This window comes from Fragaria vesca, linkage group LG6, assembly GCF_000184155.1.
Source record: "Fragaria vesca subsp. vesca linkage group LG6, FraVesHawaii_1.0, whole genome shotgun sequence".
NCBI classification, from domain to species: Eukaryota; Viridiplantae; Streptophyta; class Magnoliopsida; order Rosales; family Rosaceae; genus Fragaria; species Fragaria vesca.
In genome coordinates this window covers 14932963-14949345 of record NC_020496.1, presented here as the reverse complement: position 1 = coordinate 14949345, position 16383 = coordinate 14932963, and the positions used below count along the sequence as shown (strand labels likewise).

Below are 16383 nucleotides of genomic sequence, written 5' to 3'. Positions count from 1 at the left end.
TAACTAGCTTTTGTCGTCGCTCGTTGGTTAAAATAGCGAGATGAATGGCCATAAAATTTACCCAAAGACGCACTGAGAATATACCAACCAATAATTACCCTAGAACGCGTGAAAACAAGAGAAAAGCAGCAGCAGCAGCTCACAGTCTCACTAGTTCTCTCTCTCACTTCTTCCTCCTTCGAATTCTGCAGCTCCCACGTTGGACAGTCCCCGCTTAAGTTATCAAGGTATATTTATCAAATGCCGTCGTTTCCTTTTGGGCATGCTCATTTTCTTTTCGATTAGACTTACTTGGCTTCTTTCATCATTTGGGGTTTTTTCTCCCAACACACATCTCACTTGAACTTCGTCAATCGAGAAATATTTGTGTTTCAGATGGAAATGTCAAATTTGTTGCCAACTTGAGGTTTAATTAACGGAAGCAGCTTTATTATAACGAAAATGGGCCTTCTCTTCTTGTTTGGCTTATTGTTTTTTCTTAGTCATGAGCAATCAGATTAGCAGCGTATTCAATTTGGGTCCCATTTATACATAGCAACTTAAATGCAACATCCACTTGAGAGATCCGATTCGTTTGTGTTTTTAATAACCTTTACAGCTCAGTTTTGTGGTTTTCTCTTTGTTTCTTCATAATTTTGATGCTCAATTTTGCTTTGCAGGGCTCAGATAAATGGAATGTGTCTGAGATGGTAATGGTGGCACTCCAGGCCGGCTATTTGAATTTCAGGTACAGCATTTCAACTGTATGAGTTTTAGTTTGATTGTTATTTCTTTGTTCAGTTGTTTGGTCTTAAATTAGTTTAGTCTCTGGCCGAATGCCCTGGCTCTTAAACCCTAAGCCCTGATACTAGTTAGTTGTTTTTGTAGGATCTATAAGCATATTCAAATATGCTTCAGCAGGAAGGACTTCTCTTTAGATCATCTTTCCTTCTAACTATATTTGCTCGGTTCGTGCTACATTCTCTTGCTCTTTCAGAGATTCCTTTAGGTTCAAAACTTTCTGCACTAGACACAAACATCTGGGCCTCCCCAAATGGTGATTTCGCATTCGGATTTTTTAACCGAACAGATGATGCTAACTATAGTGTTGGGATCCGTTTCAATTCAAAGTCTATTCCACCTGGAAAACAAACTCTGGTGTGGACTGCTGGAGCTAATATCATGGTTGGTGAAAAGTCTTATGTCCAGTTGACCCAGGATGGTGAATTAGTAATTATTGATTCTTTGAAGGGAGTGGCTGTATGGAGCAGCAAAACAAGCCAATTATCTGTTGTTTCAGCTGCTCTTCATGATAATGGAAACCTTGTCCTGTTGAATGGAGAGAAACATATTGTTTGGCAAAGTTTTAATACCCCCTCTGACACACTTCTTCCCGGACAAAACTTCTCTAGGTCGCAGATGCTTCGAGCTGCAAGCAAGAATCTCGTGTCCGATTATATGTCCAGTTACTACACTCTTTTCATGAATGCTTATGGTCAGTTGCAACTTAGATGGGAAAGTCATTTTGTGTATTGGACAAGTGGAAGTGCTCCTAGTTCAAATCTTACCGCTTTCCTCACCTCTGAGGGAGCCCTACAACTCCGTGACCAAAACTTGAAAACTGTGTGGTCGATGTTCGGGGAAGATTACAATGATTCTTTAAGTTACCGATTTCTTAGGCTGGATGTTGATGGTAATCTACGCTTGTACTCATGGCGTGAAGCTTCAATGACATGGAGAGCAGTCTGGCAAGCTGTTGAGAACCAGTGTAATGTCTTTGCGACTTGTGGTCAACGTGGCATCTGTTTCTTTACCGAGTCTGGGTTGCCTGATTGTAAATGCCCTTTTAATCCTGTGAACGGGTCCACAGAAAAGTGCTTGATCCCATCTCAGCAATGTGAATCTAGTTCCAGTTTGTTTAGTTATAAGCATACTGTCCTATATGGAATGTATAACTCTACTGATGATTTAGTTGTCCGAACCAGTTTACAGCAATGTAGAAGCTTGTGTCTCAAGGACCCACTCTGTACAGCTGCAACCTTCTCAAACGATGGAACAGCAAACTGCTTAATGAAGAGGAAGCAGTATGTTACTGGCTATTCGGACCCCTCACTAAGTTCAGTATCTTTTGTGAAGGTGTGTGCAGATCCATTAGCTGTAAATCCTAATCTCTCCTTGTCTTCCCCTTCAGCAAACAAGTTTTGCCTTCCTTGTCTAATTGGAGCAGCCTCAGTTGCTGTATTTCTTTTATTTCAATTGGCACTTGGTTTATGGTTCTTCAGAAGAAGGAATCTGGTCAGGAAGAAACCCAGTTTTGCTTGTACCAGCTCGAGTTCAAATGGCTTGATTGTGTTATCCATCTCTGAAATAGAGGACTTCACAGAAAACTTTAAGCATCAGATTGGAAAAGAGATGTATAAAGCTGTTCTTCCGGATAAAGAATCAGTTGCAATCAGAAAGATGAATACATCCTCTGAAGAAAGAGAATATAGGTCTGCAGTTTCATTGATAGGTGGCATTCATCACAAAAACCTTGTAAAGCTACAGGGTTACTGTTGCGAGTTAAATCACAGATTTCTGGTCTATGAATATGTCAAAAATGGTTCTGTGGACAGATATATAGAAGACCATAAACTGTGTAAGAGGCTGACTTGGGGGAAGAGAGTTGATATATGCTTAAGCGTGGCAAGAGCCGTTAGTTATCTACACACAAGCTGCAGGAAGTGCATCATCCATGGGACTTTGAAATGGGAGGATGTGTTATTGGATGAAAATTTAGAGGCCAAGGTTACTGGCTTTGGGGTTGGGACAATCGTCGGGAATGAATCATGCTCTTCAGCAATGAGAGATGTAGAAGACTTTGGTAGGATGGTGTTGGTGTTGGTAAGTGGGTGCAGAGAAGTTGGGGACCTCTGTGAGTGGGCATACAAAGAGTGGTCAGATGGGCATCCGGAGAATGTAGTTGATAGAAGACTAAGTGGTATGCATCTAACTCAAGAGCTCGAGCGTGTTTTAAGAATTGCGTTTTGGTGTCTCCAAACTGATGAACATCAAAGACCTTCAATGACCGAGGTGGTTACGCTGTTAGCAGGCACATCAAGTGTTGATCCCCCACCACCTCCTTTTGCTTGATAAGTTGACATTGAATGACAACTGATAGCACCAGAGTCCAAACTATCTTGAAGAAGATTTTAATTCTTAAGAAGTTTGATGTGTAACTAACAACACAGTGAGCAATCCAGGTTTTCTTAGAAAAAAACTATTCATCTCCCACTTGACCCTTGACCATGATGAAATGTGGCTGTCTTAGTTTTATAGATTCGATCAGGGTTAACAGTGAAATGTAGTTTTCAATTTGTGTCTACATTCCAGGTCTTAATGATTTTGATGAGAAATCTCTTTAAGTCTTTATCCTACATGTATGCTGGTCACCATATTTGCATTTTGTTCACAATTTTCTTCTCCTTATTGTTAAAGCACAAAGCAATAGTATGTTATTTTATTTTATTGCAATAAGGCTTATGGGGTGGATGGTGATTACTCTGAATTGTACTTCCTCTTTCTTCTCCTGAATCCTAATCTATCTCTAAAAATACTGGGAGAAGTCGGTATTTCAGACTTCTTTGCCCAATCTTACAAGGAGATATTCTGGTGAGCTAATTTCGATGAAATTAGGGAGGGAGGTATTAGATTTTCCTTGAAAAACATATTGATTGATGCAAATGGAAAGCACTTTGCAGGTGAAAGGAAGACGCGGAGACTAGTTTTTATTTATTTTATTTTTTAGTTTTTTATTTGAATCAAATAGATAATTTCATTACTTATCCACGGTCAGAAGACACAAACATCAGATTACCTACTCACAACTACTAATCTAGTTGATAACAAGAAATAACAAAACAACAGTGAGCTCTCATCATTGTAAGATGCGCTCATTTAAACCTAGCACAAAAGATTTCCAACTACTCCTATAGTCCTATTTAATTCCCATGTAGCGATCATACATGTTGCTTGCGAACCTTGATTGGTGTACAAAGCAGTATAACCGAGAATGAAACAAGAACAGTTTTCTAGCAATTGTCTAGAGAAGGATCAAAGAGATCAATTGGCCTCATTGCCCCTATCGTTCGGGCCCGCCTTACCCCTATCAAACTTTGGAGTAGTGATTCGCAATGGAGGAGCAGCTGGAGTCCTTAGTGGCCTAGGCACTTTGTTCTTCTGCCCAAGAGGTTTACCAACCTTTCTCTTCGAGGAAATAAGAGTAGAATCCATATCATTCTCCGACAGACCAAGAGATTCAGCTTGAAGGACTGGAACTCGTCCCTCAAGAATAGTTTTAATTTTCTTAGGGGAAGGGGTGTAATGACCCTAACGCTCTCTCTTTCTAGAGACTTTAGGAGAGACCGCCACCATAACACCAGCAGAAGGATCCACACCACCGTCAGTACCAACATTGGTTGCAATGCCGGAGGAGCTACCTTGCAATATTGGACCCTTGTCCACCAACTCAACACACTCATGCTCAGATTCCAAAGTCGAAATAATCACTGTTGCTGCCTTCTCAAACCTACTGATGACAGGCTTTTTATTTTTTGGTTGTGGTGCCGAAATCGCTGCTGCTTCAGCCTAGGATCGATCCCTGACTTTTGGCAGAGAAAGTGTAGTCCCGAGGAAGAGCCAAATTAGCAAAATTAAGAGACCTATTCACTGGACTTGAAGTCGGTCTCTCCTCATACCGAATACCTGCATGCGTGATGAGATTGCAGACAGAGCATCGCCCTTGAAGTCGTTCATATTTGAACTTCAGTAAGGGTTCGACGCCATGTGATAGGAAAACACATCTTTCGGGCAGTAGAGGTTTAGAGATATCATGGGCACCGGCGGATAAGCTTAGGTGAGATTTCTGAGTAATAAAAAGTCCTACTTCACCTGGGTGATGTTGAAGTTGCAGTTGTAACTATTCTGCCAAAGTTGGACTCGCCCACATCAACAGCGATTACGTTGTAAAAGTCCACCGGCACTTCTCATTGATTCGGGGAATTGAAACAATGAGATAAATATAATCCTTTCACTCTGGTGGGAACATGTGAGGATTGTCTTTATCTTCTATCCACTGGCAAAATCAGTATATTTAAATAAGTAGGCTGTTAGTTTGTTAATCTCAAATTTTTGGGCTCAAGTGCATACGTTGAATTGTTTTGTTGGTTAGGTTCTTTCTATTGGTAAATGTCTTTATTTTCCACAATGTTAGAGGAATAATAGATCATCACAAATGTGCTTCAATTCACATAAAAAAGAATTTGCTAAAACAATTGAGAATGCGATGATGGTTACAAATTTTGAAGGTTTGTGACCTCGTTTTGCAAAAATTTAGTCAGTTTTTTTTCAAAAATTTTTCATATAACCCGGGTGATAATTTCATCCTAGATCCGCTACTGATCATGGGTGAATATGATTCGCATCTTACCCCGAAGAAACTCCTTCTTGTCATAGTCGATGAAGCCACCAGAAACTCCTTCTTTGGCTCTTCATACAAAGGAGGAATGCATGTGACCCTAGTCCAGAAACGGACGTGTTTCATAGGGACTTCAACAAGAGGACGGATGTCGTCATAGATCTCCAGGCATACCGGTGTTCTGTCAAAACACCAGGCTCCACCCTTCAACACCATATTTCGGTCAGAGGCCGATTGGAATGAAGCCAAGAACAAACTGGATGCACGTTCTTGGATGCGAAAAGGATGAGAGACATGCCAAGTGTGCTGAAAGTGATTGATGAAAGTTTAAGGATCCACTGGACGTCGAGTGAGCGAACGAGCCAGCAAGAAAGATTAGGTTAATCGAAGGACAGGACCCCCGCCGATCTTCCCTATATCAGGAGCAGACCCGCCACCGCCCAGTGCCAAGGAGGCGGCGAAACTGGCAGTGACAACGTCGATTGAGGCCATGAGTGAATGGGAGGAGATTAGGGTTCGTAAGAGCAGAAGATTTGGAGAAGAACGGTGAGGAATTGGAGCGACGGCTGTTAGGGTTTTAATAAAGCTAGGCGAGAGAGAACTCTCCTGGAAACTCGGAGCAGGCCGACTAGGTTTTTGGCGAACTAAAGGAACCATAGACGTGGAGACTAGTTAACCTCTCCCACTGTTCTTTTTTCCTTTCTCCGATTCACTTCAATTTTTAGAGAGGAAGAAAAGGGAAGATCTGATATGTCTGCCCAAATCATCTTAAAGCCTTATATGTCCACATAACTACCGTTTTTCTTGTCTAGTTGGGTGTGCTCTCTAACATAAGTTCGAATCGAAGCTGTCAAAGTGACCAGACACTGTGCTGCGGTTGGAGCATTTCACATGTGCCGAATGATTAACTTCTGGGTATAAGAAGCATTTGGGGTACTTTAACACTGTCAAAAAATAAATGTCTACCTTCTAATATGGTTTGAATTTCTTTTATTTTTATTATTATTGGTAGTATTATTTTTTTGAGATAAACTTAGCCCCGGTACCCAAACTTTAGTGGCAAGGTCAACGTGATACCCACACTCGTAATTCTATCATTGTGGTACCTGAAGTTTTATAATAATATCAGCAAAGGGTCTCCGTTTATTTTCTTTAACAATTATGTTAAATGTATAACAAAAAGACCAAAATAACCTTTTTTAATTGCTTTTATTGAATTTTGTCCCTTGGTGCTTTTTCTTTTTCTTAAGTATTTATCTTCAGTAAATTAAAAATTGACGGAGTATGGTAGGCCTAGAACATTGAATTTGTTTCTTTATCATACTGCAAATATATAAACTTATCCTCTTTACTTAAAGGTAAATAGTTAATTTTCATCATCAATTAAAGAATCCATCTATACCAGATTATATTTCTTATAAGATTTATTAAAAATTAGAAGCAGAAAGGAAAAAAGTTAAGAAAATTAAAAGAATTCCTATCTAAACTTCATAGAAATACTAATAATTATTAGGATATTATATTCTGGATCCAGAAAAAGATATATCAGGTTGAAAAAGAGATCAAAATTCTCAAAGAGACACTTGAGGAAGAACAAAAACCTCTTGATTTTCTGAGCATCGGTTAGATCCGCTTTATGTGGTATCAAAGCTTGTTTTGCTAAAAAAAAAAACAGTTAAGAAAAAGGTTATGTCACAAAGTTGGCTTCTCTTGACAAATAAAAGATAATCTAAACTTAAAAATTACCACTCCTTTTGTATTGAAAAGAAACTGATAAGTGGCAAGTGTGCTTTCATACAAGACATATTCAAGAAAATCAATACTTCATTGATACGTTTGTAGAGTTTAAAATACTCTCTACGACGAACATATACATATCCAAAAAGAGTTCGGAGTAGAAGAGCTTGATCCATCAAGACTAAACTTAATCGAGTTCCTAGATCATTTATCTAGGGATAAAACCTCTGAAAATGTTACAGAGCAACTCAAGAGATTTAATCTGAGGATTAATCAACTTGAAGAAATAAATTCAAAAAATTCTAGGCTTGAAATCAAGCTAGATTACATCAAAGAAAAGCAATATCTTATAGATATTGAAAGGAAGTTAGTCCAGATTGAGAATCTTGCTAACAATATTCATCAGCTAACAATATTCATCATCAAGCAGCCCAACTAAGAGATACACAAGAAAACTTGAAAAAGTTTTTAGAAACTCTTGTTTCCAGAATATGATGAATCAAATAGTAGATCTAAAAGTAAAACATGAAGATGATGAAATTATAAGCTTATATCTTCCTACAGAAAAACTTACTGAAAATGTGGAAGCAATAATACATCAGCATAATTATAAGATAGCTTATCTCCAGAATATAAGTATAGACCTCGAAATTCAATTTCGAGAGTTAAATAACAAAATCTCAAATCTATAGAAATTCAATTTCAAGAGTTAAATAACAGAATCTCAAATCTATAGTAGGCTAAAGTTTAGTGAACCAAAGCTACTTACGTGCATCAAAATCAAAAAGAGATATGAAGATGCTGAGCAGAATCCTCAACAAGAAAAATATATACAGTTCCAGTATAGCTACTAAATGCTCAAGAATTTGAGTATAATGAAATCGAATCTAGTGTGCGGAAGCATCTGATCCTAGATTTAAATTCAATGAGATCTATAAGGATATTTTATTATGGATTCTCATAGATTCAAGATACTATAATTATCTGTTCCAACCACAGGTGGTGAAACAAACATTATATATATTAATAATTCCAAAGGAAGTAAGTGAAGTTTTCCAGAAAAAAAATTCCTATATGCATATTGGAGCAGTTCAAATAAGAATAAAACTCTTAGCAAGACATGCAATAGACTGTTATGTTCTATGTGTCTTACAAGACGATAGAATAACAAATTTTAAGAAAAGTTTGTTAGGAACAGTAAAAGCTTCCTGGTGCAACCAAGTTGTATATTTCAATGTGTTTCCAAACTTCATAACGCATCTCAGAGATGCAACTCACTGTCTAAGATTAAGAATTAAAACATATGGAATTTCCATGAGGAAATGAATGAGGAAACTTGCGATAGATTATCAAATCTATTATAAGTTGATGAGTTCGAATGTAACTCTTAACACCAGTTTTCTAAATAGCCATGGGATTACTACTTCCATACTCTCCAACCCAAAAAATAGTTTCCAGCAAAAACATGTCACAAAATGGCTTGAAGTAACATTCCCAATAGAATGGAACTTGTTACCCCCTGTTAAACAAATTCAAAACACGAATGCTTCGATTTATGAAGACATGGGAGGAAAATTAAGCTTACAATTTCATAGGCATTCATTCGCTAACTATGAATAAGCTAGCTCTTCTGGAACCAGATAGACTTTTTATGAAGAGTCTTTTGAAGAAGAAGATACTAAAAGACCTATGAAAATGCTTAGAGCAGAGGAACTAAAATGATTATATGCACAAGATGAGACATGTCAATCCATAGAAGAATTAGAGAAAATTATGAATAAAATTTCTCAAATTCAACTTGGAAATAATAAGAGGAAGATTCTTCCTTATCAACTAGCAAAAGATGAGCCAAGTACATCTATGGAGACAGAAGAAAGTGAAAGGCAAGCTTCTCAAGAAGGTCATACCATAGTTCAAAACATTACAAACAATCCAACTAAGATCATTCGAGAGAACAAGATCAAGCTTCCAAAAGGACAAGCTCCTACAAGAAAAAGTGGAGATCGAAGTTCTCAGAAGTACATCACTACCGAACCCAAATGGGGACAGTCAGTGTCTGAGAGAGGGGTTTATTTGGATCTAGACAGGGTAAGAGATAAACGAAAGACAATAGATGACTGAGTTACTAGTTTAATGTTAACTCAGGCTCTAGCGTTATCAAAGTATACTTATGAGGATGCTCATGCATATTATGAGTCAACCTTAACTAGAATAGTCCAGAAATAGTATCAGTTCTTTAAGAGAAGTTCAAAATGGGCTGAATGGGCAATTAAACTAGCTTAGACTAATAATCCTTTAGATTTTGTAATCCCCTATACACACTTTTGTGGGGATATCACTAGGCATAGTGAGCAATGTAAAGAAAGAGCTAAAACAAATATTTAAAAATTTAGTATTTGTAACATGAGGTATTTTGAGGAATACACAAATGAATTCCAACACTACTACTGCACAATTGGAGATATAGAGAATGACGATCTCGTCAGGACCTATTATAGAAAGTTACCATACCCATGGAATGACGCAGTAACATAGTCTTTGGAAGAAAATCCCCTTCAATACTTTACTGTGGGTGAAACAGCAGAAAGAGTAATGGATCTCCTAAGCAAGCAATGCATAGAGAACAGAAAATCCAAAACTGCAAAGAAGCAACTCAGGGGAGTTCAAAATAGGTGTCCAAAAATACTGGACACTCCAACACAATGGGGATGTCATATTCCTAAAGAAAGAAAATACAGAAAAAAGTTCTCAGGCAATAAGCATGAAAGGAAATTTGCTTCTAAAAAGAAGTATAAGTTCAGAAAGAGTTCTGAATACAATAAAGAAAAATCTTCTCCTAGAAAGAGACTTTTTAAGAAGAAACAAAGATGAATTCCTCTAAAGAAGCAAAGAAGTGCAGATGTTGGCTTTGCAAAGCATAAGGGCATTATGCGAATGAATGTCCTAAAAAGGAAAAGAGATATTCTAAAGCCTTGATTGTAGAAAATGATGAATCTATAGAATATGCTAATCTAAAAAGCTATGAAGTCGCTTATTCTGATGAAGAGAATGAATTGATATATTCTCTTGAATACCCATCAGAAAGTGAAACAAAAAATACTTCAGAAAGTTCTGAAGAATAGGAAAATATAGGGTATCGTCCTATATTTTTATTACAGATACAAAATTGGAAAGCAGAAACCTATGATATTATCAGTACCTTCCATCCCAATCAGGGTAAGTTTACATGTGATTATTGTAAATGAGATGATAGTAATATAATTCCACTACAAAAAAGAATTCAGTTAGCCACGACAAAATGTCATCACCAAAAGCCACTTTGTCGTGGCGAAAGAGCAACCGCGATAGCATTTTTTCCGTTGCCGTTGAGAGCGTGGCCATTGCTTTTGGCTACGGTAACTCGCCGTCACCAAATTGTAGCGACGGCATGCAGTGACTGCAAAGGCCGTCGCAAAGTTGTATTTATAAATTAAAAAAAAATTATGAAAGTACAGGAGAAACTTATCATCGAGAGTGCGTCATTGCAGAATTAAGGAGAAAAACTAAAGATAATAATGCTCATATCCTGGTAGAGGAGAAATATAATGAATTTCATAAAAAAGAACAAGAGTATAACCTTGAAAACGATATAAAAAAGATGAAGTTAGTAACTTCATTAAGCCAAAACAAGGAATTAAAAGAATCTTTTGATTCCATCAAAGAGACTATTGTGAGAGTATCAATCCTTTTATAGAATTACTTGGCACTCCAATAGGGCAAGAGCAAGTAAAGCAAGTGCATACAAGCAAATATAGGAACTATATCACTATAAGATTGAAGTTTCCCATTTACAAAAAGTATCATCTACATGCATTTGTAGATACTGGTTCAGGATACAGTCTTGCCAAAAGATATGCAATCCATGAAGAATATTGAGAACGATCTCCAAAATCGGCTACTAGAATCGCAATGGGAGATAATGAAATAGTCATGCACACGTATAATGGCTCAAAATGTTAAAGTTCCCTAGGAGGAGGAAATTTTATCATTAAGATCATCTGACAGTGTGAAAGTCAAGGCGCTGATTTGTTGATTGGAAATGACTTTCTTTTTTAACAAATAGTAATTCAAATCTCACAAATGATTGTATTTGAAAAGAATAGAAAATTTTATTGGGAATCCAGACTTACCGATGTCGTGAGAGTTACAGGTAAATGATTTACAGATCAATATTAGAAGTCGCCAGCGAAGAGTGATAATTACAAGCCAATATTTGAGTCTGTTTTACTGTTAAAATACCAGTTAAAAGGTCACAGTGAAATATTGGTAAATGAAGTAACAAGTTTAGAAGACTCTGAATCAGATGAAGAATCTGAATCTCAAAATTCTGACAATGAGAGTTCTAATGGAGAAGGAGAATACATCAGAGAGCATAACTTAAAGGTATATGCTAATAAAATAGAACAGAAGAAAATACCAACTGTCGCAGAAATAGAAAATTTGCTGAAACTAGTAGTGGGTGAAGAACCTCAGTTGTATTGGGAAAGAGACCCAATATATTGTCAGCTAAAAATTAATGTTTGACGCAAATGCTATTTACCATGTTAAAGCTATCCCTCATTATAGGGAAAAAGATAGAAAAGAAATGGAAAGCCAGATCCAAGAGCTGCTCGAAAAGAAGCTAATCAGTCCTTCAAATAGTCTTCATCATGCTCTAGCATTTTAAGTAAGAAATCATGCAGAACAATCAAGAGAAAAAGCCAAAATGGTAATCGATTACAGAGATGTAAATAAAAAGACCGTTAAACACGGTTATCATATAGCTAAGGTGAGAGTCCTCATCGACAGACTTAAAGGAGCAAAAATCTTCTCCAAATTTAATGCAAAATCAGGATTCTGGCAAGTTAAAATAGCATCCTGATTCCATTGCTCTGACAGCTTTTAGAACCCCTCGTCTATTTTCTAAAGGAAAATGGATAATATTTTAAAGCCCTACTCAAATTTCTACATAGTTTATATTGATGACATTCTTGTCTTCTCTAATACTATGAATAAACACTTAAAGCACCTGGAACATGTGTGTGAACTTATTGTCTAGAAGGGAATTATCCTTGGACAAAAGAAAATCCACTTCATCAAAGGAGAAATTGATTTTCTAGGCATTCATGTTAAAGATGGAGAGATTCGTCTTCAAGAGCACATTGTTAAGAAAACCAGTCATTTCCCAGACAACATCCCATATGCAAAATCTCTACAGATTTATTCCTCAAGTCAGTGACCTCAATGCACTCCTCTCTCCAAAAACAAGTTCTAAAAAGAAGTGGTCCATAACAGAGGATGACAGTAATACTGTTAGAAAGATTAAAGAGTTAACAAAAAATCTTCCTCCTTTACAGTTACCTGAAGAAGGAGATTTGGTCATTTTGCAAATTGATGCAAATGATTATTATTGGGCAAGAGTAGTTTTAGCTATTGCACCATATACAAATCATGAAAAGATTTGTAAATTTCTATCAAGAAAGTTTAACGCATCAGAGTTAAACTATTCTACTGGAGACAAGGAAGTCATTGCCTTAATTAAAAGTATTAAGGGTGCTGAGACATTCATAGGAAACAAATTTGTAGTCAGGACTGATAATAAAAGAGTTAAAAATTTTAAAAACTACAAATTAACTGATGCTACTGATAGAGGAAGAGTTCCCAGATGACAGATGTTTTTAACTCAATATGAATATGATGTTGAAATGGTTGCAGATGACAAGAACTATCTGCCTGACGTTCTTACATGAGAAATGACAATGTACGTTTGAAAGAGGAGAATGTCGTAATCTAAGAAACCGAAAATCAAAACAAGAAGAAAATAGTCTTTGCGAAAGATATAAGAGTGGTGATAAAACCAAAGGATCTTTGCATGATGGACCAGGATATCAATTCATACTTCATAGTGTCTTATGGTTCAGCAGAGTCAAGTCAGTCTTCTAAAAAAGTCCGGCCAAAACCAAATTACGGTTGGGATGAGCACTCAGACTAGTCTTAATCTACCTTGCAATATGAAGGTCAATCTGTTACATCCAATGATGAATAAAAACTTTTAGAAGAGTTATTATTGTATCCTAACGGAGCAGCCTCAATTGACTTATCCCAGGGTAAAGAATTGGCTAGCCCATCTCAAATGGTAGACGGTAAAGCTGGCATGTCAAGTCTGTTAATGGCTGTTGCTTTGTCAAAAAGCAGAAGAGCTATTTTCAGGGCAAACAAACAACCTGTGGTTACTGGAAAAGAGATTATTTTTGATCAGCAGTTAAAGATCTTTCAAAAACTAGTATAGGACATATAGGTTATTGGTCTTTAAGCAGAAGATTATTGTGGACAATATTCTATACGCCTTCTATGAAGGTAATGAAGCTCACTTGCTTCAATCTCTTAATGCATTGACAGAAGAATTTTATGGATTCCATGCAAAAGATAAAAATGTATCGACATGAGATTCTAAGGTTTTCTACCTCGAAAATCCTGAAAGTGCTAAAGTCCCTATTTAGCACTAAAAGAATCTGAATGGTACAACTTTCATAATCTCTTAAGAGGTTTTGAAAGTGAAATGTTCTTCTACGATCATTATTAGTAGTCCCTGGCCCATATTATGAGAGGTAGTTGGTTAATGTTCAAGCAGAACATTCTCAGAAACATAAACTATGGCTCATTGAAAATGGTTTCGTTCATAATCTTTGGACAAAATCTAATGAAGATTTAAAATGACTCCCAGATATACTATTTGAAGCTGTTAAGAACATTAGACATGATGGGATGCATTCTGAGGCTAAAATTCATATCAACTTCGCAAGAATGGACAATGGTAAATGGACAGGTGAATTTTATTTCTTCATATCATCATGTCATGTCAATTCAGGGTCCTGTACAAAAACCAGTCGTTGCAGGAAGCAATGATAGACCAAATCAAAGTATCCCATGGATGAAGGCTATGACTATAGAAAGTATAAAAAATGTGGTCCTAAAGGGTCTATACAAAAACCAGCCGTTGCAGGAAGCAATGGTAGACCAAATCAAAGCATCCTATGGATGAAGACTATGGCTATAGAAAGTATAAAAGATGTGGTCCTAAAGGATTATGATTCAAGTCTTCTAGCAAGTGGAGAAAAGATAATGGTCAATTGCTATAATCATCCACCTCCAGAAAGTTATGGCTTTTTCATAGCTCTAATGAAGAAAGAAGTTGATTGCACGTTAGCTACCACCACATGTCTAGAAGGGATTGAAAAGGATGAAAAATATAAGATTCATTATGATTCATATCTCGATAATTAAGAAGATGACACCACACATGGAGAGGAATATATTTGTCCAAACTCTTTAGCCAATTATGATGAGGAAGAATACCACAACATCAATAACATGATGGAGTGTTGAACGGTTGCCGGCAGATCAAGACAAAAAACTTTTCTCCTTCATAAGAAGTTAGTGGCAGCCGACGTATGAAAACAAGAGACTTCATTGTTTCAAAAGTAAAGTTAACCTTATCAGGATAAGATTCCTCATGTCGTCCACTTAGTTTTAGATTAGTTTTAATTTCAGTTTGAAGTCTGCTCCCTATATAAGGAGCTTTAGTAGTCAGTAGGAAGACATCAAAAAACTTGAGATAGAAGTTCTCTCAACTTTTCTCAAGAAGTAAGATAGCTAGAATACAGTCTTTAGTATAGTCAAAATAAGAGTGTGTGCTTATTGTGTAGAAGTGTTTTTCGGTTGTAATCATCTGGTGTGGTGTGTTTTTATTGCAAGCTAGTAAGTGTTGTCTTGTAATTACAGTTATGAACAACTACATAGTTTTTAACTGTTTACCTAAGAGTGAGGCTCTGGGTTTTGTATTTGTATCTATTTATGTTTGGATAAATAAATTCTATCTTGTGTCCATTACTAGGTCACAAACTATATATATATATATATAGTTAATATATGCATAATTAAATCTGCTTTGTGTTTCTATTTTACACTTTGGTTTTAAGAACTAAGATTTTTTCCCTTACTAAGGCAGCAGTGATTCCGCCAAGGTAGTAACCAGTTAGACAAAAAGTCGTTAGGTGAAAAATTGGCATGTTGAAAGCTAATTCTTAGGATGATAAGTCTTAATTAGTCTTACTAGGCAATGTATAGAATAAAAAAATAATAAATAAAAACTATAAAAAGACATATCTATCCTTTTTTGTTGTTTGCATTTTAACGGAACAGTTACAAAATTTAACGGAAGTATGTTTATTGATAGTTAGGTAAGAGTTTAGGTACTACATTAACAACTTTGTAAGTCTGGTATAAAACTGACAAACTGACCGAGACACAAGAGTTGAGAGACTGATAGTGTAGTTCTCTCTACTTTTTTTTTTTTGTAGAGACTGGGTTGTGTTTTGGTCATGTTTGAAAACATGGAGTCGGAATTATTTGTAGAGTTCAATACTTGTCCTTGTAGAATTAATCTTTCCATTATATATAAACCCAAATTGAACCCTCCAATTAATAATTCCTTCTCTGATGATGAAACGTCGAAGAAATAGAAACTGATTGATCCATTCATGGAGACTGGTAGAGATCCTGGACTTCCAGTCGGCTACCGATTCGCGCCAAATGAGCAAGAGCTTTTGCTCTGTTATCTTTACAATAAGCAGGTAAATGGAGCTCGCCTTCCTTGCAATATGCATGTACTGATGGAGTGTGATCTTTATGGAGAAGAAGAAGAATGGAAGCAGGCAAGCAGCTATATGTTCCAGCAAACGAATGAGAACTCTCTCTAGCTAGCTACTTCTTCACTGAGTTAAAGAATAAAAACGACAACGATTCACGAATAGCGAGGACGACATCGTCAGGATCTGCTACATGGAAGAAGCAGAACGAGAAGCCTATCCATCAATCATCATGCACGATCACCACAGTGTCACCGATGGTCTTGATGAAAGGAATGAGAGGAAGATTATCGGGTTTAACTAAGCGAACCTTATATATATATATATATATATACACAGTGCTGATCAGGTGCGGACGTCCGCACCAATGGTTTTGGTGCGGATTTCCATTTTTGCACCACTTTTCGATCGAATTTCCTCATCTCCACCGTCTAGTATCTAGATAATACTGTGTAGATCATCTCTGCAAAATTTCAGCTAATTTGGTGATCATTAAGGTCCTCAAACTCGAGTTTTTCTGGTATGAACACAACCGGACAGAATTTA

At 36.7% G+C, this 16383-nt stretch overlaps 1 protein-coding gene across 1 annotated transcript; it reads left to right on the top strand.

The window, feature by feature from the left end:
• The first annotated feature begins 888 nt into the window (after positions 1 to 888).
• LOC101305958 (G-type lectin S-receptor-like serine/threonine-protein kinase SD3-1-like) lies at positions 889 to 3390 on the top strand. The gene has a single exon (XM_004303058.1). It carries the CDS (start codon positions 889 to 891, stop codon positions 3109 to 3111), a length of 2223 nt encoding a protein of 740 aa, XP_004303106.1. The 3' UTR covers positions 3112 to 3390.
• Positions 3391 to 16383: the final 12993 nt, after the last annotated feature.

What these genes read in the sequence shown, in the direction of transcription:
- LOC101305958 (XM_004303058.1), top strand. Translation starts at nt 889, where the DNA reads ATGCTTCAGCAGGAAGGACTTCTCTTTAGATCATCTTTCCTTCTAACT.